Raw genomic sequence first — 23,457 nt, 5'->3', positions numbered from 1 at the left:
AAGGAATATTCAGAACTGATTTCCTTTAGGGTGGACTGGTTGGATCTCCTTGCAATCCAAGGGACTCTCAAGAGTCTTCTCCAACACCACAGTTCAAAAGCATCAATTCTTCAGAACTCAGCTTTCTTTATGGTCCAACTCTCATAGCCATACATGACTACTGAAAAAACCATAGCTTTGACCTTTGTCTGCAAGGTAACGTCTCTGCTTTTTAATATGCTGTCTAGGTTGGTCACAGCTTTTCTTCCAAGGAGCAAGCATCTTTTAATTTCATGGCTGCAGTCACCACCTGCAGTGATTTTGGAGCCCCCAAAAATAAAGTCTGTCACTGTTTCCATTGTTTCCCCAACTATTTGCCATGAAGTGATGGGACTGAATGCCATGATCTTAGTTTTTTGAATGTTAAGTTCTAAGCCAACTTTTTCACTCTCCTCTTTCACTTTCATCAAAAGGCTCTTTAGTTCTTCTTCGCTTTCTGCCATAAGGGTGGTGTCATCTGTGTATCTGAGTAAAGACTTTATTTTGTTGTACTATAAAACAAGTATTTTATAAACTTTTATTTTTGAAAACAGAACTATTTTACTGATCTATATTACACTTCAGTATAATAAAAATAAAATTTTTTTTGATGGCAAAAAAAAATTTTTTGTAACTTTAAATACTTGTAATGTCCCTTTCATTCTCAAACATGTCCCAGTATGAAAAAAAAATTATATATTCACCCTGCTAAGTCACTTTAGTCATGTCCGACTCTGTGCGACCCCATAGACGGCAGCCCACCAGGCTCCCCCGTCCCTGGGATTCTCCAGGCAAGAACACTAGAGTGGGTTTCCATTTCCTCCTCCAATGCAGGAAAGTGAAAAGTGAAAGTGAAGTCGCTCAGTCGTATCCAACTCTTCGCGACCCCATGGACTGCAGCCCACCAGGTTCCTCCGTCCATGGGATTTTCCAGGCAAGAGTACTACTCCCAAAGAAATGTATAAATATTCTGCTAAAGAAAACAGCTTCATTGCTTACTACATAAATACATTTGAGAAGGTGTTAGCTCAGTAAGTGATTAAGTACATCCTGTGCTGATCAACTACACTAATACAATACAGCTAAATGAGAATGGAAAAAAGTCATCCATATTGCCAATTCACTCATCAAGTAAGATGATCAAAGAGTGTGGTGCATCTTGGCAAAATAGTCTTTTTTTTCTTTTTTACTGAAATATGATTTTAGATTTTAAAAAAATCACATAGATACAACACACATAATGAATGCATACAGAAAATTTTGAAAGGCATAGCTAAACTGGTAACAGTGATGATCTCTGGATAATGGAATTACAAATGATTTTTACATTCCTCTTTATACTACTCTGTGTTCTCTGAAAATATTTTTTATAATAAGCACTTCCCTAATTTTATAGAACAAAACAATTAAGATATTTTTAGCTTAGGAAAAAATGTAAAATCCAAAAATGTGCCATCAGTATGCAAAATTATATATGAATACTTAGTAACTAATTTCTAAAAGAAAACTTTTAAACTAAAGTTATCAAAAGTCAAAACCTTACTTAAAATTTCTAATATTATTATAATTTGAAGCAATTATTTATTCATTGGCTAGGTCATAAACACGTATCATTTTTCACAAAGTAAAATATTCATAAATACATGAAGAATCCCTTCTAAACAGTCAACATTATTTATTACTACTCTGAAAAAAATCTTAAGTGCTTGAAAATAAGACATTAGGAAGCCAACAAAATGTTATTAAAAAAAACAAAAAACAACTCTCACATAGGCTTGAATTCAAAGCCCATTCCACTACTTCTTAGGTAGATCATGAACAATTTATTTCCTCTTTGAAAAGCCTGCCTACTTATCTGTAAAGTGCTAATAATATCTACTCTTCATAGGTTTCCAATTAAACTAATTGAATTAAAAAGAGATGGCTAACTGTTCCCTAATATCCTTTACCGTTTTCTTTCTTTAATAATAACACCCCTAAACCTTACTCGAACATGCGGACACCTACCAAAACGTACATTTCTCATCTTTTGCAATCTCGGTTTCTCTCAATGAAATGTGAAAGGAAAAAACGTGCCCAGCTCTCAAGTTGTGCACCTACAGGGAAGGAGAATGTCTTCTACCTCCCAGTTGTTTCTTCCAGCTGTCCAGAAGGTAGATATGGCTGTGAAACGTGGAGGATCCACCAGACTGTGAGATGGAAAACATGGTTGAAAATAAAAGAGCAATAGAGAAAAAGGGTCTATGTCTCTGACACTATCATGAAGCTGCCACATCAGCCCTCTATTACTTATCTTACTTGGACAGTTACTTGCGAGAGGTAAACTCTCTCCTGTTTAAGCCACTGAGATTTTGGCTTGAACCAATATCCTAACTAATGCAACGAAAACCAAAAAAAGGGGAGGTGGCTGCCATTTTTATTAAGGAAAAAAACAAATAAATTTTACTAAGAAAAAAGTTGTTACAAACTGTTATATCATCCTAAGGTCTGGTAGGTTGTATTATAATTGTCATTTATTCTCCTCTTATAAGAATATTCACTGCAGATGGTGATTGCAGCCATGAAATTAAAAGATGCTTACTCCTTGGAAGGAAAGTTATGACCAACCTAGACAGCATATTAAAAAGCAGAGACATTACTTTGCCAACAAAGTTCCGTCTAGTCAAGGCTATGGTTTTTCCAGTGGTCATGTATGGATGTGAGAGTTGGACTGTGAAGAAAGCTGAGCACCGAAGAATTGATGCTTTTGAACCATGGTGTTGGAGAAGACTCTTGAGAGTCCCTTGGACTGCAAGGAGATCCAACCAGTCCATACTAAAGGAGGTCAGTCCTGGGTGTTCATTGGAAGGACTGATGCTGAAGTGAAACTCCAGTACTTTGGCCACCTCATGCGAAGAGTTGACTCATTGGAAAAGACCCTGATGCTGGGAGGGATTGGGGGCAGGAGGGTAGGGGACGATGGAGGATGAGATAGCTGGATGGCATCACCGACTCAATGGACATGGGTTTGGGTGGATTCCGGGAGTTGGTGATGGACAGGGAGGCCTGGCGTGCTGCAGTTCATGGGGTCGCAAAGAGTCGGACATGACTGAGCAACTGAACTGAACAAGAATATTAACAGCCCTGCCTGTTGCCATATGACTTACAGTGCCTCTCTGTGAGTACCCTACTATTGGCTTGGCCATGTGACTTACTCTGGCCAATGAAATATGAGGAAGTTCCAGTTCCAGGTGGAAGTTTTAAGGGCTATTGTGTGTTTCCCCCAGCTCTTGCTCTTTTCTGTCTGCCAAGAGAATAGTAAGTCATAAAGAGGGGGTGCAAAAGAGGGGGTGCTCCTTCAGCCTGGATCCTGAAATGAAAAAGAATCATGGAATAGTACCATAGCTGACTACTGGGGAACCTGTAACCTTCCAATTTGTTGTTGCTGTTCAGTCGCTCAGTCGTATTCGAGTCTTTGCAACCCCATGGACTGCAGCACGCCAGGCCTCCCTGTCCTTTACCATCTCCCAGAGCTTGTTCAAACTGATGTCCATTGAACTGGTGATGCCATCCAACCATCTCATCCTCTGTCCTCTCCTTCTCCTCCTTGCCTTCAATCCTTCCCAGCATCAGGGTCTTTTCCAATGAGTCAGGTCTTCACATCAGGTGGCCAAAGGATTGGAGCTTTGCATCAGCTTCAGCATCAGTCCTTCTAATGAATATTCAGGATTGATTTCCTTTAGGATGGACTGGTTGGATCTCCTTGCAGTCCAAGGGACTCTCAAGAGTCTTCTCCAACACCACGGTTCAAAAGCATCAATTCTTCGGTGCTTAGCGGTTCAACTCTGACATCCATACCTGACTGCTGGAAAAACCATAGCTTTGACTATATGGACATCTGCAGGCAAAGTACCACTCAAAATCTTTTTATTTTTATTCTCTATAAAAAAAGTAATGATTAACAATTTAGTACTCGCGAACATTTTCTAAAAGTGTGATAAAGAACATGATTTTCTGGGTAACTTGCCATGCAAGTGTATTTGACATATTAACACAAAAAATTTCAGTTATTTTTAATTCAGCCATCTAATTAATACTCCATTTTCAAGAGATCTGAGGAACCAGAAGGAGAACTAACCCCTATATCCTTTCAACTACTCCACCACAACCACCACCACCACCCCTCAAATAATGGAACAGCTACTCCTACAACCAAAGTACCAAATTAACACAACCAGAAGAGCGTGTGCTTTTACACACCTATGTTCACATGTGACTGACTCGCAGGGAAGGAGACTAAAACTTTCTGAAGGCTCATGATGTCTTTTTAAAAAGACTTATGCATTTCACAATATAAAGGAAAACAGGCTGGAAACAAACAGTAAAAGGAAGAGGACAAGAATAAAAAAATAAACAGCGATAGTGATCAACAGCAATCCAAACTGACAAAGGAAATAGCGATCAGAAGCTGTCTGAAGAGTCAAAAGCAAGTCAGTAAAAAAGAAAATTTAAAAGGAGCTGGGTATAGAGGGTGGAGGGAAGCAAGTCATCTGAGCAGTCCTCACTTTAGAGCTGGTCGGGAGGGGCCCAAGAAAACACAAGCAGCCATCTGAGCAGTTCCCTTAGAGAATATACAGTATAAACCCTCAACTCTGTTATTCGTAACTCATTTAATAATTTAATAAACATGGATTGGAGACCTTTTAGAGACAGAACAATAGGTTTAGGTACTGGGGTTACAACAATTATATAGGACTTCTGCCCTTGAAACTGCTTATATTCTAATAAAATTTGCAATGCTCTCTTCTGCAAACATCTCATGTTTGTTCCATAACAAATCATTATAAATTGATGAGTCAGCTAGCAAAGACCTAGGAACACTCTAAGAAGAGTATTCTTAAAAAGTTTCCAAAATCTGAATCTAAGAATACATCTGCTTTGGAGATTATCAGAAATAAACGATTACAGGGACTTTAAGTAGACAAAAGAATTTCAAAAGAGAGTACAGCTATATACTACTGAAAGATTATACTATATACTACTGAAGGATTATAAAGAGACCATACCAGCAACTCAAACCAGTAATGGAGTAGCTTTTGTAAAATCCAATTCAACCTGACCAAAAAATCTGGGTGGCAGAGTGACAAAGAATGAATACAAAGACCAGTTTTGGGTCTGTCATCAGAAGACAGTGAGTCCTAAATATACTATTCTAGCCAGCCCCAAATAAACAGAAATCACTGTGAGAGGCATTATCTTTAAGCATGAATGATACGTGGATTTATAAAAATTCAAATAAGGAACAAGTAAAACAAAACAATCACTTTCTGCACTTGTATAGCACTTTACCTTCTACAAAGGACATTCACAGCCTCATCTCTCATGTCCTTTTTCTACACGTTTGGGCAACCAGATGATCACATCAATCCCCCTGGTTCAAATACTATACTTAAGTTGGTGAATATCATATCTCTAGTTCTGACCTCGTCTCTGAACTCTAAACTTATATACCACCTACTTTATATCTCCACTTGGATGTCTCCCAGCATCTAACAGAACTTGTATATTTTTTTTCTCCAAGAGTCTATTCCTCTCTTACCACCAACCACTGATGCACAAGCCAAATAATCTGTCAGCATGTCCCTCATTCTCAATTTTACAATCTATCATATGCAAATACTAACAACTCTAATTCCAAAACATACGTTGAACTTATCCACCTCTCCCCTTACCGCAGTTCATATCTCATCTTGACTACTAGAACATTTAATCCATCCTCTCTGCTTTTATTATCCATTTCTCTTCACACAGATTGCAGAGTGTATGTAAATATAAATAAGAATATAACATTCTTCTATTTAAATCCCTCAATGGCTTCTCATTTGAGGAAAAATTAAATCTAAACTCCCTGACAGGACTTTGAGTCCCTGCATGATTCAGCTTCTGCTCACCTCTCCAGATACACTTAGGGCCACTAACTTTACTGATATTTCAGTTCTTCTAAAAGAGCAAGCTCTGTCTCAACTCAGTCTTTCCACATGTCATTCTTTGTTCCTGAAAACATAGGTGGTGTCTTCAATTTCTTTAGGACTCAGCTTAAATGTTACCCACTCAGAGTCCTTTACAGATCATCATAAAATAGGCCCTTTTTAAAATTTTCTACTTCAGCTTTGTTTCCTTCAGAGACCTGTTACATATTGTTTTTATTTTGTCTGTTTTCTCATTATTTTTGCCCTCACTATAATATTTGTTCCATGAGAGTAGAAAATCACATCTTATTCACCATCAAATCCACAATACCTACATATGAAAGCCCTCAAAAAATACGAAGTTTATGAGCTGAATAAATGATTATTAGTGAAATTCCTTCTTGCAGTACATTCTCAAATACTGCTGGGAATATAAATTATTTCACATTTATTCATAACCTAACACTTGCCAAAGATTGAGACAGGCATCATGATGAATTACACAGTCCTTGCTCTCAAGGGCTTTACTAATCTAGTACAGAAAGAAAAAAGTAAGCAAGTCCCTTTTTCCTCAACTTCTGAGAATGTTCTACCTCCCTACATAAAATAACAGCTGGTCCTCTCCTGAAGAGAAAAGCCAGCCTTTTCTCAGAATGCTACCTCCAACCCCCTGCTCTAATGGAAACCATCTCTTACTCCCTTGAAGCCCTCTCAAATGGCTGCTGTTCAGTTTTAACTTCCTATCTCAGGTTCCAGAAATGGGATTAAAACCCTCTGCTTCCCTGTGAAGCCTGTCCACATTGTCTTTGTTTTTAAAACAAAGACCAAATAAAACTCTGCTCTCTTGAGATGTTTACTTTTCAGCAAAATTACTATCTCCCTTTCCTTATAACTGTTATATTTTAACCTCCTGGTTTCCTCTACCTCACTCACCTGAGGCTATGGCACAGGACTCATTGTATTCTTCTCCACCCTAAACCTCCATCAACTGGATGACTTCACCATAGACTTGGATAACCCATCCAACAACCTGGATTTTTACTTCCTTGATGCCCTTAACACCAATGGTCTCTTCAAAACAGTTTTACAAAGTACCACCAATGTGGATATATTATGGCCCAGTCATCCTGTTACTCCTATAGTAACCTCACTCCTGGCTCTTCTACCTTTATCCAAACTGCTCTATATCCCAAACCACTATTTCAAGCATCTTGTTCTCCAACCATAAGCTTCTCTTTCAAGTGATCTTCCTTTGACCTTTATAAGACTTCTTATCTATGGACCCTTTCATTTTGACTGTGACCTATCAGACCAGACCATCTCTTTGCTTTATGTCCCTCATCATTCAGTTTATAGCCTATGGTGGTGCATCAATTTCAATAATCCTGTCAATAATCTAAATTCTCTTGTTCTCTTTTAGAACACACAAGTACAGCAAAACTCCAAACCTGGATGAACCCAACTATCCTCTTTCTTTGAGGCTGAGCCTAAAAAAGTCACTCAACAGGACAGACTGGTATAACTATAAACTCATGACCACTGTATTAGTTTGCTAGGGCTGCCATAATGAAGTACCAAAAGCTGAGTGGCTTTGGAGAACAGAAATTTATTGTCTCACAGTCTGGAAGCCAGAAGTTCAAAACAAGATGCTGGCAGGGCCAAACTCCTTCTGAAGGTACTGGGGAAGGATCGGCTCTAGGCTTCTCTCCTATTTCTGGTAGTTCCTTGGCATGTGGCAGCTTAAGTCCAACCTCCACATGTCATTCTGCCTGCATGTGTCTGTGTCCAAATTTCTCCTTTTGATGTAGACGTCAGTGATTTTGGATCAGCAGCCCACCCCACTCCTTTATGACCTCCTCTTAAATAATTACATTCATAATGACTATTTCCAAGTAAAGTCATATTTCTGAAGTATTGGGGGGTTAGGATTTCAACATATAAATGGGGGGGGACACAATTCAACCCATAACAATCAGTAACCTCAAATTTTTCTGCCAAACATACTCTTCAACCCACTTTCCATAACGATTATTCCAAGACGATATGTGACTTTACTCCAACCAGAGAAAATCACAGTTCCTTTGTGGGAGCTACCGGAACAGAGGCCCTCTTTTCCACCACACTTGGAGTTACAAAGTGTATAAACCAGAAGCTTTTAGTGCTTATTTTAGTGCTATAATGGGAAAGCCTACCTGAGACTGGAGACAAGATATGAAGGGAAAACTGAGTAGTGGTATCACTGTGACCCTAATACACCTAAAGCCAGCTCTACTCTTAGACCTATCAATTAGATAAACTACCATACTTCCTTTCCACTTAAGAGAGAATTGCCATTCCACGCAGTTGCCACTTGCACGAAAGTGTTCTGATGTAAGAATGAATAAAACTAGCTAATAAAGTGAGTTTTATACTTCCTGACTGGTATTTGGAGCCACAGAGATCCAACCAAAGAATATAAATCAACAGAAATGCTTGCCAATTCCTTACATATTACAGACCTAACATTTTCAAAAATATATCCACACAGCCTTTTTTTATCTCAAGCATAATTTGAAATAAACACCATTTACTAAATAAATCAGTTTCTTAAAATGAATTAAACATTTTTTTGCATGTTTATTAGTTGTTCCATTTCTCACTTACAAAACAGCAAACAATTTGGTAAAAAGAATTTTCATCAATGTAATAACTTAAAAAATAGGAGAGGGCAAACTCTCAAGAGTTTACTGTTGATATCCAATGGGGTGGGATATTTAATAGGCCAGAACTAATAGATTTGATTAGTAGAGCTGACCTGTTAGTTGAAGGTAAACAAACATGCTAAAATTTAATACAGTCAAATGAAGAGTAGATTACATAGGAAAAAAATACAAGCTTTCCACAAATCAGACAAAAATTTTTTTTCACAGTTAATGGAGCTCCAAGAGACCAAAAAGAATCAGCAATGAAATGCTGCTTTTAAAAAAGGCAAGTTAGGGGCTTCCCAGGTAGTCCAGTGGTTAGGACTTACTTCCAATGCAGGGGGCATGAGTTCGAATCCTGGTCAGGGCAAAGATCCCACATGTCATGCAGTGTGGCCAAAAAATAATAAAATAACATGTTTTTAAAACGCAAGTTAAATTATAAAGTATAGACTTAAATACACAACATTTTAAAATCATATATATACAAATATTGTCGTTTTACAGCTTCACAGTAAATAACATACACTAAATCCTTTCTGAGCATTCCCTATATACCAGGTACTAGTCTTAACCACTTTACCCACTGAGTTCACTTAAACTGACAAGGCACATAAAATTATATCCATTTTACAGATGAGGAAAATGAGACATTACTAAGTTGAATAACTGACTCAAATGCACATACCTATTTAAGAGTTTGGAGAAGGAAATGGCAACCCAATCCAGTACTCTTGCCTGGAAAATTCCATGGATGGAGGAGCCTGGTAGGCTATAGTCCATGGGGTTGCAAAGAGTCGGACATGACTAACTTTACTTTCACATTTAAGAGTTAGCACCAGTATTCAAATCTAAGAAGTCTGATTGCAGAACTTTAACTCCTAATTGTTAGGCTGTTACCTCTATTGTATTATCTTTACCATCATTTAACAGCACCTTTCATATGCATTCTATCATTTGAATCTCCATAACAGAGAAGTATTACAGTATTTTCCAATTCTAAAACACCTTTAGTTTTAAGGCCCACCTTCTATTTAAGACAAAGTGAAAATGAAAGTCACGCAGTCCTGTCCAACTTTTTGTGACCACATGGACTATACAGTCCATGGAATTCTCCAGGCCAGAATACTGGTGTGGGTAGCCTTTCCCTTCTCCAGGAGATCTTCCCAACCCAGGGATCAAACCCAGGTCTCCCACATTGCAGGCAGATTCTTTACCAGCTGAGCCACCAGGGAAGCTTTAAGACAACTTAATATCAAAATAAAGGTAACTTGAACAATTTTTATTATGAACCTACAATTGCATACATTTATCCATTATTTTCCCTTAACTATCACAATCAAACATTAAGTCAAAGCAGTGTTTTGCAGTTTGCACTGTACAAGTCTTTCACTTCCTTGGTTAAATTTATTCCTAAGCATTTTATTCTTTTTGATGGTAGTATAAATGTACTTGTTTTTATTATTATTATTATTTTTGTTTATTTTTTGATTGTACCATACAGCATATGGGATCTTACTTCCCCAACCAGAGATTGAACCCATGCCCCCAACATTGGAAGCAGGGAGTTCTAATCACTAGACTGCCAAAGAAGTCCTTGGAATTGTTTTCTTAATTTCCTTTCTGAATTGTTTACTGCTAGTGTATAAAGGAGAAGGAAATGGCAACCCACTCCAGTGTTCTTGCCTGGAGAATCCCAGGGACAGTGGAACCTGATGGGCTGCCGTCTCTGGGGTCGCACAGAGTTGGACACGACTGAAGCGACTTAGCAGCAGTGTATAAAAATGCAGCTATGTGTTGATTTTGTATTCTGCAACTTTGCTAAATTTGTCTATCAGCTCTAAGAATGTTTTCATGGAATCTTTAGGGTTTTCTACATATAAAAAGTTCATAATAGTATGGAGGGTCCTCAAAAAATTAAAAATAAAACTGCCATATGATCCATCAATCCCACTTCTCGGTGTTTATCCAAAAGAATTGATATTGGGTTATCAAAGAACCCATGTACCAGAGATCTGCTATTCCACTATGTGCTTATAGTTAATGACACTATAACACACACTTAAAATCTTGTTAAGGGGGCAGATCTCATGTTATTTACCACAATATATTTTTTTTAAATCATGTTATCTACAAACACATTATTTTACTTCTCCCTTTCTAATCTGAATGTTGTTTCTTCTTCTTGTACTAACTGCTCTGGTTAGAACTTCCAGTATCATGCTGAAAAGAAGATGGAAAAGCAAGCATCCTCATTGTGCTCCTGATCACAGGGTAAAAGCTTTTAGTCTTTCACTATTAAGTACGATGCTGGCTGTGGGTTTTTCACATGTAACCTTTATTACGTGGAGGAAGTTCCCTTCTATTTCTAGTTTGCTAAGTATTTTCATCATGAAAGAGTGCTGAATTTTGTCAGTGCATTTTCTGCATCAAGATTATCAAGATTTTCTCCCTTCATTCTATTAAAGTGCTATATTGACTGACTTTCATATGATGAACCATCCTGGCAACTATTTCATTGTCTTTTCCTGGAAATAAACTGAAAAGCCAGGAACTACAAAGCATCCTTTTTCAGTCAAATTGAACCTTTGACTGGAAAAATATGGTCAGCTTACCTATACCATATCATGAAAAGATCTGTTGCTTTTCAATCCATAGTTTAGTAAAATAGTAGCAGTATGTTACCTTCAACCATACACATTCCACCCATCTGTTATTTGGCCTACTTAGCAAACTGGAGCCTTAAGGGCTACAGTCCATGGGGATGCAAAAGAGTCAGACACAACTGAACAACTAAACAACAACAAAGCAAACTTCTCATTGGCAGAAACCAATACAACATTGTAATTGTTGTTGTTTAGTTATTGAGTCGTATCCGACTCTTTTGCGACCACGTGGACTATAGCCTACCAGGCTCCTCTGTCCATGGGATGTCCCAGGAAACAATATTGGAGTGGGTTGCCATATCCCTCTCCAGAGGATTTTCCCAACCCAGGAACTGAACCCGTGTATCCTGCATTGGCAAGCAAATTCTTTACCACTGAACCACAAGGGAACACCATAAAGTAATTATCCTTCAATTTTTTAAAAATACAAATATTGCTCTAGGGGTTGTCTACTGATCATTCATGCAGACTATGCAGAGAATTATCTACACCAGGATTTGCAATTGCTTAACCTCTAACTGGAAGATAGTAGGAACAAGAATTTCTACTATGAAGTTGGAGGAAGGGATAATTTTGGCACATGTGTATAGAGATAATACTTATCCAGTCTTAATTTCAAGTATTCAGTGTAATTATTAGGCCATATGTCTCAGCCTCTAGTTGAGAAAATGTAACTCTAGTCGGAGCACCTATATGAACATTAGACTTGATGTGGTACTGCTGAGGGAAAGCAGTTGTGGGGGTTAAGAACATCTAATATGATCTGTTTTGCTTAAAGCTCCTAGTTCATGGTCTATAGGAGTATTATACAAATATGGTTTATACTGTATTATCTATGTGATTCAGCAGAAGACTCAAGGTTAACATACTAACATATTCTTTCAAACAACTGCTGATATGTTATTATACTAGGCACTTCTGATACAGAGATGAACAAACAAAACAACTTTCTTGCCCTCCTGGACCTTAATCTTCAAATAGAGGAAAAAAAAGAAAGAAATTATAACACAATGGTTAAATACAAAAATGTATTTGATGCACTAAGCTGACTATCAGACAAAAAATTATTCACATAAACTGTACTTACTATCATTATTATCAGGCAGAAACAAGTACAAAGAGAAATATACTGAGGAAATAAAAAGTAAAAAAACATGGCTGTTCATTCATTACTTATTTAGATATCTCTTGCATTCATTTAGATATTGATTCATTTAGACATCTCTGGTACATCTATATGCCTAGATACTGGGAATAATAAAATAAGAAACTATAGTCCCTGACATTGAGAAGTCAGTCCAGCGGGAAAAAAAGACAGCAACAACAATCCATTGTAATAAGTGTATCTCTACTGTAATAAGTACATCAAGAGGGAACAAACACTATTGCTATGGGATCAGTGATATATAAGAGAGACATAATCAGAAAAGTCAATAAAAGTCATGTCTGAATTATTTCATAAGAAACTAAGAAAAAGCTGAGGAAGACACAAGTGACACCTAAACTAAATCAAAGGAGCCAGTCAAGCAACTGCAAAGAGCACTCCTATCTCAAGACTCCTGTACTTGTTGCCTCCACCTGGAACATCTCCACAGATAATCATATGGCTCACTTTTTATTTCATTCAGATCTCTGATCAAATGTAACATCCTCAGAGAGGCCTTTCCGACTTATGGCGCTCTTACCTAATCTGTTCTGTTGTTCTTCCCAGCTCTTATCACTGTCTTACATCTCAGTGTACTCAGTGCTTAGTTGCTCAGTCATGTCCAACTCTTTGCAACCCCATGGACTGTAGCCCTCCAGGCTTCTCTGTCATGGAATTTTCCAGGCAAGAATACTGGAGTGGGTTGCTGTGTCCTTCTCCAGGGATATACATGTGCATGCTTTTCCCCAAATATAAGGAATAAGAAAAAGGGTCCATTCTCAACACTTCTATCCAACACTGTATTAGAGATTCTAGCCAGGGAAATTACACAAGAACAATAAATAAATAAAAGACATCAGATTGGAAAAAGAAGAAGTAAAACTATCGCTATTCACAGATAACGTGCTCTAGTATTAAAAACAATCCCAAGCTATCTACTAAAGAACTATTAGAACTAACAGCTGAGTTCAAGAAAGTTCCATGTTTATGGATTCAGAAGGGTTAACACTGTTAAAACAGCAACATTCCCACTAATCATAAAGTCAACTCAATCTCTATGAGAATTCCAAAACAGTTCTTTGTAGAAACTAGCAAGCGGATTCTAAAAACATCACTGCTATTTATTCAATGATTCTTACATTGCAACAATGTGTATACATCATACATAAGAAAAAGGAAGTCAGAGAGTTTAAATAACTTGTCTTGGTCACCCATGACAAGAGAGTGTAAGCGGCAGAGGGAGAATTCAAATCCAATTTGGTCTTGTACTTAGTGCCTTTCCCACTATCTGAATTGTGATACTCATTATTTTACATACTATTTTAGAAAGGATCAAAGATTTTTTGAGCCTATCCTTGAAACCCCTGCCTAATGTCTTGTGCTCTAGGTTAAAAATTCTTGCTTTATTACAGACAGAAAGCAGAGAATAAATTCTAAGAAAACAGATATGATATCCCACAATGTGGACCCAATGCACCAAAATACTGTTTAACTTGGATCAAATACTCCTATGATTTTATGTTGTCCTTTTAATTACAGTTTAAAATGTCACCCATAGGGGGCCTGCAGGACAAGATGGAGTTGCTGCAGGTCCTGAAGCGCGGGCTGCAGCAGGTCAGCGGCCACGGTGGCCTCTGCGGCTATCTACGAGTCTTGTTCAGGGCAAATGATGTGAGGGTTGGCACATTAGTGGGAGAAGACAAATATGGAAATAAATACTATGAAGACAACAAGCAGTTTTTTGGCCGACACCGATGGGTTATATATACTACTGAAATGAATGGCAAAAACACATTCTGGGATGTGGATGGAAGCATGGTGCCCCCTGAATGGCATCGTTGGCTTCACTGTATGACTGATGATCCTCCAACAGTAAAACCACCTACTGCTCGTAAATTCATTTGGACAAACCATAAATTCAATCTGAGTGGCACTCCACAACAGTACGTACCTTATTCCACCACTAGAAAGAAGATTCAGGAGTGGGTCCCACCTTCGACACCTTACAAGTAAAGACAACGAAAAGCAATTTATGTGTAAAATATGGGGCTTTTCCTATAATTGTACTGCTTACTGTTAACTTGATTAAAGTTATTTGATTAAGCAAAAAAAAAATAAATAAATAAAATGTCACCCATAATATCAACCTTGAGCACTGTAAAACAATGAAAAATTTAAGAACTAAATTACCACCAAAAAATTCCATTATAATCACAGGATACTCCACAGCACCCAAGTGCCTTTCTTTCTTCTATTATCCTGCATCACAGTACTCATCACCCAAGAGTCAATGTTTATCTCCCTAGAAGACTAAAAGGTACTTCAGTGCATGAATCTAGGTCTTAGTCTCTTTGTATGTCCAAGGCCTAACATAGCAGGGACACAGGAGGCATTCAACAAATGTCTTCTGAAATAAAAGAGGTGGAATGGCAATAAGGGAAGCACCTTTAGTGCATGTAATCTTCATATTTTTAATATATGCATAATGATATAACTATGTTGTACCTAGTGAATATAAGATGGGAATGAAGTTACCAATAATCCCTGGTATCAGTGATTTATGAAAATTCTAATAAAGTGTAACATTTCATAAAAATTAACAGCCCTATAATAAAATCTAGCTGTTTTAAGTATTTGGGTAGAGATGGCAGTAGTAATAGTTATTGTTGTTATTAATAGCTACCACCATTTAAACTAATCCCAGACATTTATAACCACTATTTCACATACTCATCACAACAAATCCTACAGATTAAGTTTATTCACCATTTTATAAGCTAAAAAAGAAAGAGACTAATAAACTTGTTACAGAGTCAAACAAAAGACTTAAAACCTAAGACATTCTGATTGCAAAGTCCAAGATCTCCCAGTATTTCACCCTAGCCCTCGACAATGTTCAAATCTGGAGCATCAGAAATCCCTACACATAGCAGTTCTTTAAGTTTTTCTTAATAAATAGTCTGTTTTTCAGGGAAAATCTTCTCTGATATACAGTATGATCTTCAGTAATAAGATACTGAAGGAATTCCAAGTCCAAATTACCACATTCAAGAGAATATTAGCTTAAAAGTAAATACTGGCATGACGTACACTAACCTAGATAAGCTTAGGTTTCGTAAGTAATAAATTCCTAGAGGTTGCAAAATGTAAAACTACATTCTATCATGTTTACAAAAACCCTTCACTATAACTTGGTACAATCACTTTCTAGAGATGTGGTCCATTTAACAAAAAGTTGATTTTTACATAAGATGTTGCAGCCTAGAACATATGTTCAGTTATAACCAAGGAACGGCACTATAAATAGTTCTGTCAGAGCTATTTTGCACTCAGAAATACAGACTCATTCAATTTATGAGTTGTTTACACTGCCTAAGTTATAACATTGGCTCTACCACTTAGCACTAGCTTAATCTTGAACAAGTTACTTCACCTCTGTGCCTAAGTTTTCTCTTTATAAAACAGGAATAATAAGGATGATCTGTTTATCAGGTTTTAAGGATTACTGAAAAATCATACCTGACAAATCATAAGTGTTAAATAAGTATTAGATATTACTAGAGTCACAAAGAGTCGGACATGACAGAGTGAATGAACTGAACTATTATCCCCAAATTGACCTCTTTCTCTGTTCGCTTGCTCTCTCTCTCTCTCTCTCTCACACACACACACACACAAACGCACACACACAAATTCCACTCTGAATAATTTGTTCCTTTTACATAACAAGAGAGGAATGTAATATCGTGTGAATGTTCATTTTTATCCCTAAAATTTGCCTGAAATATTGTCAATGGCTGTTTACAGGAAGCAGCATATAGCAAATGTGCTTTAGATCAGATGTGCCCAGATTTGAATCTCAAGTCTACCACTTACAACACAACCTGAGTAAATAATACAGAAGACTAATTTCTACTTGTAGAAAGGTTGTGAATATTAAATGAAATAATATATGTAAATCATCTAAAAGTGCATACTAGCTTATTAGGAGTTTAAGCAACATCAGTCTTCTTCCTTCTCAATGGCAGCATTAAGAATGTTTTCCTTCCAAGGTCTTAGCATTAATATTTAGCCCACTAGACAGAATTGTTCACCAATTAAAGTAAAACCACAATAAGAAAGGCAGTGAAATCACACGTAAAATTAAGTTCACAATTTTCAATTGTTTTATCATTTAAGTTTTTTAAGTTCAGTATCCATGCACAATTAGGCATTCAGGGCTCGTGGCAGATTTAGGAATTAAAGTATAAAGATAAACCATTCCCTCTGTCCCTGTCCCAAGAACACATATACTTCTCTAACTCCCAAATGACTGAGTGGATCACTAACTTTAAAAAGTATATTTCAATCAGTGATTCTCAAAATTGAAGCAATTTCATCCCCCAGGAAATATCTGGCAATGTCTGGAAATATTTTTGATTGCCCCAGCTGGGAACAGTGCTACCAGCATCTTGTGGATAAGGATGCAAAACATCCCACAATGCAGAAGACAGGCTCCCCTCCACACCGTGGAATTAACAGGCCCAAAATGTCAACAGTGCCAACGCTGAGAAACCATGATCTTTAAAAAACCAAAGTATTATAATATAGAAGCCTTCTCCCCAAAAGTATGTTCTTGGCCAAATTTTCATGGAAGACATAACAAGAAATAAGCAGCTTGATTATCTCAGATGGGAAACTCCTGGTACTGCTAAATACCCATTACGAAATTCCCAGTCTAAAGAGGAAGTGAGGCTTACCTTTCTTTGCATAGTTGTGCTTTTAAGTTTTTACAAGAGCTCCAACCTTTCTTTTTTTTTTTTTAATTGAACTGTAGCTGGTGTAGAATATTATATCAGTTAAGGTGAACAATATACTGATTCACAATTTTTAAAGGTTACACTCCATTTACAGAATATTGGCTATATTACCCATGTTATATATTCTTGTAGCGTATTTTATATTAATACATTATAGTTTGTTCCTCTTAATCCCCTACAACTATATTGCCTTTCCCCCTTTCCTCTCCTCACTGGTGACCACTAGTTTCATTTTTACATCTGTGACTCTGCTTCTTTTATATTTACCGTGCTGTGCTTAGTCACTCAGTTGTGTCCATTTCTCTGCGACCCCATGGACTGTAGCCCCCCAGGCTCCTCTGTCCATGGGGATTTAATAGTTCGTTATATTTTCTATATATTTACTAGTTTGTTTACTATATATATTTACTAGTTTGGTAAATTTTTTTAGATTCCACGTGTAAATGCTATCACATAGTATTTGTTTTTCTCTTATTTCTCTTGGCATAATACTCAAGTCCATCCATCTTTCTACAAATAGCAAAATGTCATTTTTTTTTAGGGCTGAGTAGCATTTCCATTATTGGAGAAGGAAATGGCAACCCACTCCAGTGTTCTTGCCTGGAGAATCCCAGAGACGGGGGAGCCTGGTGGGCTGCTGTCTATGCGGTCGCACAGAGTCGGACACAACTGAAGTGACTTAGCAGCAGCAGCAGCAGCATTTCCATTGTATTAACATATACACATATACACCACATCTTCTTAATCCATTCACCTGTTGATGGACAATTAGGTTGCTTCTGTATCTTGACAACTGTAAATAATGCTACTATTAACACTGGGTGCGTGTATCTTTCAAAATCAGTATTTTGTTTTGTCTTTTTGGCTATATGCACAGGAGTGGAATTGCTGGGTCACATGGTAGTGTTATTTTTAGTTTTTTGTGAGACCTCCATACTATTTTCCACCATGGCGACATCAATTTACATCCTCACCAACAGTGTACAAGGGTTCCCTTTTCTCCACATCCTCACCATTCGTTTGTGTTCTTCTTAAAGACAGTCATTTTGACAGGTGAGTGATCTCATTATGATTCTGATTTCCCTTTCCCTTATGATTAGCAATACTGAGCATCTTTTCATGTGCCTATTGGCCAGATGCATGTCCTTCTTGAAAAACGTCTATTCAGTTCTTCTGCCTATTTTTTAATCAGGTTGTTTGGTTTTCAGACGTTGAGTTGTATAAGCTGTCTAAATATTTGTATATTAACACCTTATCAGTCATTATTTGCCTTTTCACACTCAGTAGGCTTTTTGTTTTTTGTTGATGTTTTTCTTTGCTGTGCAAAAGCTTTTACATTAATTAGGTCCATTTGTTTATTTTTGCTTTTATTTCCTTTGCTTTAGGAGATGGATTTTTAAAAAGCATTGCTATGATTTATGTCAAAGAGTGTTCTGCCTATGTTTTCCTCTAGGTGCCTATGGTTTTAGGTCTTACATATAGGTCTTTAATCCCATATGTATTTAATCACTTTGAGTTTTTGTATATGATGTTAGAGAATGTTCTAGTTTCATTCTTTTACATGTAGCTGTCCAGTTTTCCCAGCACCATTTATTGAAAGGGTTGTCTTTATCCACTGTATATTCTTGCCTCCTTTGTCACAGATCAATTGACCATAAATGCACAGGTTTATTTCTGGGCTCTCTATTCTGTGCCATTGATCTATGTGCCTGTTTTTGTGCCAGTACCATACTGTTTTGATTACTGTAGCTCTGCAGTACCAACCACTATTTCTTAATTAAACAGGTGATTTGTTAAAGTATTATTTATATTACAAAGCTTCTTATACCTCACTTCTATCTTACTTTCATACAAAGTATTAAAAAGCTCACATTTTTGTGATACAGCAGCACAGTACATGAGGCCAACTTTCAACAGATATCATTATTATATACCAGATTAACAACAATCAAAATCCGATAATATACTATGTTGATGGGGGAAAAGCACAAACACTGTTGCTAGTATAAACTTTCTGAATGTGAATTAGCAGTATCTATCCAAATTAAAAATATCTCTTAGCCCTAAATTATACCTACTAAAAAGTAATGCACATACACACTTACATGCAGAGTACATCATGTGACACAGGGCTGGAAGAAGCACAAACTGGAATCAAGATTGCCGGGAGAAATATAACCCTCAGATATGCAGATGACACCACCCTTATGGCACAAAGTGAAGAACTAAAGAGCCTCTTGATGAAAGTGAAAGAGGAGAGTGAAAAAGTTGGCTTAAAGCTCAGCATTCAGAAAACTAAGATCATGGCATCCAGTCTCATCACTTCGTGGCAAATAGATGGGGAAACTGGGGAAACAGTGGCTGACTTTATTTTTCTGGGCTCCAAAATCAATGCAGATGGTGACTGCAGCCATGAAACTAAAAGATGCTTACTCCTTGGAAGGAAAGTTATGACCAAACTAGACAGCATATTAAAAAGCAGAGACATTACTTTGCCAACAAAGGTCTGTCTAGTCAAGGCTACTCCAGTAGTTATGTATGGATGTGAGAGTTGGACTCTAAAGAAAGCTGAGCACCAAAGAACTGTTGCTTTTGAACTGTGGTTTTGGAGAAGAGTCTTGAAAGTCCCTTGGACTGCAAGGAGATCCAACTAGTCCATCCTAAAGGAGATCAGTCCTGGGTGTTCATTGGAAGGACTGATGCTGAAGCTGAAACTCCAATACTTTGGCCACCTGATGCAAAGACCTGACTCATTGGAAAAGACCCTGATGTTGGGAAAGACTGAGGGCAGGAGAAGGGGATGACAGGGGATGAGATGGTTGGATGGCATCACCGACTCAATGGACATAGGTTTGGGTGGACACCACGAGTAGGTGATGGACAGGGAGGCCTGGCGTGCTGCGGTTCATGGGGTTGCAAAGACTCGGACACGACTGAGCGACTGAACTGAACACGTGTATGAAGATGTGTAAAACAATATTCCCTGCAGCACTGTCTGTATTATAATAACAAAAGGTTAGAAACAATACAGAAGTCCATCATTAAGTGGCTAGTTAAGGAAAGTGAAAGTGAAGTCACTCAGTCATGTCCAACTCTTTGCAACCCCATGGACTTCAGCCTACCAGGCTCCTCCGTCCATGGGGTTTTCCAGGCAAGAATACTGGAGTGGGTTGCCATTTCCTTCTCCAGGAGATCTTCCCAACCCAGGGATTGAACCCGTGTCTCCTGCATTGTAGGCAGATGTTTTACCATCTGAGCCACCAGGGTATACTCATACCAAGGAATACTCTCAAATTTTGGAAATAATGAGGGAATCTGTATGTGCTTATATAGAACAATCTCCTAGATAAATTAAGCTAAAAATAATAATAAGCCACAAAATATGCAGCTTATTCAAAAGAAATATACATATACACTATATATCATATATCTTATACATGGGTGTAGAACACACACACACATACACATTTGCATACATATCACACAGTATTGGGGCTTCCCAGGTGGTGCTAGTGGTAAAGAACCCGCCTGTCAGTGCAGGAGATGTAAGAGATACGGGTTCGAATCTTGGGTTGGGAAGATCCCCAGGAGGAGGGCACGGCAATCCACTCCAGTATTCTTGGATGGAGAATCCCACGGACAAAAGAACCTGGCAGGCTAAAGTCCATGGGGTCACAAAGATTTGGACACAACTGAAGCAACTTAGCACACACTATTGCTGGAAACACACACAAGGAACAGCAGGAGAGGGCCAAGAGCATGATGGAGCTTTTCACTGGTATGTGTGAGGGGTTTTTTTGTTTCCTGCACTGGGCCTTAGTTGCATCATGCGAGATCTTTTGTTGTGGTGCAAAGACTCTCTAGTTGCAGCACTTGGGCTCCAGAGCACGTAGGCTTCAATGGTTGTGGTGCACAGGCACATGGACTCCAGAGCACACAGGCTCGACAGCTGCAGCCCATGAGCTTAGCAGCTTTACAACATGTGTTTTCTCAGTTCCCAGACCAGGGATTGAACCCACATTCCCAGCACTGCAAGGCAGATTCTTAACCACTGGACCACCAAGGAAGTCCCTGAGTTGTTTTTTTTTAAACAGAACTTTATTCTGGTTCTTTCATTTACTGACTATAATACATAAGTCACAAATTATGAGCCTTGGTATTCTCCAGCTTGAAATAATGATAATAACAGCCTTGCTTATTAGTTATTATGAAGATCAAATGAGAGCATAAATTGCTTCATAAATTATAAAGCAACATACAAAATTATAAATTAGTCTTCTAACTGAATTCTCCAAACCAACTATAATAATAATAATTATCATTCTTCTAGTCAATTTCTCTAAACCCAAAGATGGGAATGTTTAAGATAGAATGTAAATGCAGATGCTATCTTAGAACACACATTTTTACTTCATATTTAGCTATTTTTTAATTAAACTATAGTTGTAATTAATATTATATATAATACAGGTATCAATGTAAAAGGGTAAATTTTCAAAAACATTATCATATAGAAATGTTAAATCAGCTGATTACAGAAGAAATTCATGCTTACTATTGAAAATAAGTAAAAATTATAACCATGCTATCATAAATTTTGGGTTTTTTTTTCTTCCAGTCTTTTTTCTATGTATGCTTAAGTAGATTTATCTAAATAAAATGTTTATACTTTACTGTAAAACAGCATTCACATTACAACATCCCTCAGATTAAAAGCTCCTAATAAACGTAATTTTTAATGAAGATAATTATATTTTATCTTGGTGATGAGAGTTCAACTACTTTAAAATGAAATTCCTATATATGCGTTTACCTAATGAACTCTGTCTGAATTAATTTTTCATTTATTTCCACCAATTCTCCAAATTATTCAGATCTCGATCAATGGATATTTTCCCTCCCCTCCCTCCCTCCCTCCCTTCCTCTCCCACTCTTTCTCTCTCTCAAGACATCTTCCTAATTTTGGCTTCCACAGCTCCAATTTTAGATTTATTAAATCTAAAATTCACAAAACAAAGAAGCATATAACTGTTTATAATTCTTTGAAGAGCAAGTGCTGTGCTTAGTCACTCAGTCGTGTCCTACTCTCTGCAACCCCATGGATTCTACCCCTCCAGGATCCTCTGTCCATGGGGATTCTCCAGGCAAGAATACTGGAGTAGGTCAGCATGCCCTTTGAAGAGCAACTAAAACACCCTAAATTGAGACCTTAAATTAGACTATTAGTGAAAGGGAAATCAGAACTATGATTTGTTATTAAATAAAGATGCTCAATCTTTTTCTACAACATTTAGTCTGTTATTATTGTTCTGTCTACAAACAGTGAAAACAAAAAAATACACTCAGGTTATTCCTAGGAGACACTCTATTGGACAAGCCAACTGTTCCTAATTAATTTTAACTATGACAGCTCCTCCCAAATGCTGAACATTCCAAGCCATTTTTGAAAACTGTTAGATATTGCCCAGGGAAGCAAAGATTTTCTGAGTATACTGGACAAAAGTATCATTATTGTGCCTTTCCCATAGTAGGAACTCAAATAATAAGTCATACTGAATAAATACTTATTTTCTGTTTCTGAGAACATGTTGTAATTTTCACACTCTACCTTATAATTTACCATCATGACTGTTATACCAGACCACAAAGGGGATACACATATTAATACCTTTGCCTACTTTTTAAATGAAATTGAAAATAAATACCCAAAACTGAAATTATGGGAGATTTTTTTCCCCTCCAATTTTCAAATTTTCTATAATGCAGTTATATCACTCTTGCAATCTTAAAAAAGCATTAAAAAGTATCCTTATAGCTTATTGTTTTTGACTATATATTAAGACTGTTTTAAGTCCCATTCTAAATGCTCTTTTTAGTATTAAAAAAAAAAATCCTTGCTAAAGTAAAACAAGAAAACTTCAGCACAGAGCTGAACTGACAGAGTATTATTTAAAATACTCCCATTATGCCATCTTTCAACAAAATAAAACCTTTCTCATCATCAAAAGCACTACTTGTGTATCCACAGTTGTATTATCAAGATACCATGAAAGGTAACTAGAGATTCAGAGGCAAAGGACATTGCTTCCATACTTTTAAAGTTTAGTACCTAACTAGGAAAACAAGGCAAATACTGAAAAAGAAAATTAAAAAATACAAGGGAGCAATGGATATGCCAACCATCTAGTCTACAGAGAAGTA

General features: G+C 37.2%; 2 protein-coding genes across 11 annotated transcripts in view; one reads left to right on the top strand and one right to left on the bottom strand.

Annotated features, from left to right (window-relative positions):
* EPS15 (epidermal growth factor receptor pathway substrate 15) overlaps window positions 1-23,457 on the bottom strand; it is a 140,222-nt gene that overhangs the window by 113,024 nt on the left and 3,741 nt on the right. The window contains exon 2 of one of the 10 annotated variants that reach the window (XM_059884735.1): window positions 2,026-2,207. Within the exon in view, the coding sequence (XP_059740718.1) occupies window positions 2,026-2,037 (12 nt within the window). The 5' untranslated portion in view covers window positions 2,038-2,207. 10 annotated transcript variants of the gene reach the window in all.
* Window positions 14,015-14,572, top strand: LOC101906178 (NADH dehydrogenase [ubiquinone] 1 alpha subcomplex subunit 12). Its single transcript, XM_010803566.4, has one exon. The coding sequence runs from the start codon at window positions 14,033-14,035 to the stop codon at window positions 14,468-14,470; it is 438 nt and encodes a 145-aa protein (XP_010801868.3). The 5' UTR covers window positions 14,015-14,032; the 3' UTR covers window positions 14,471-14,572.

The sequence above is a fragment of the Bos taurus genome, chromosome 3 (assembly GCF_002263795.3).
Source record: "Bos taurus isolate L1 Dominette 01449 registration number 42190680 breed Hereford chromosome 3, ARS-UCD2.0, whole genome shotgun sequence".
Lineage (NCBI taxonomy): Eukaryota > Metazoa > Chordata > Mammalia > Artiodactyla > Bovidae > Bos > Bos taurus.
Note: the sequence above shows the minus strand (reverse complement) of the source record. Positions and strands in the feature narration are given on the sequence as shown.

Bases quoted from the DNA above. Each gene is read 5' to 3' on its own strand.
- LOC101906178 (XM_010803566.4), top strand. From the start codon at position 14,033: ATGGAGTTGCTGCAGGTCCTGAAGCGCGGGCTGCAGCAGGTCAGCGGC.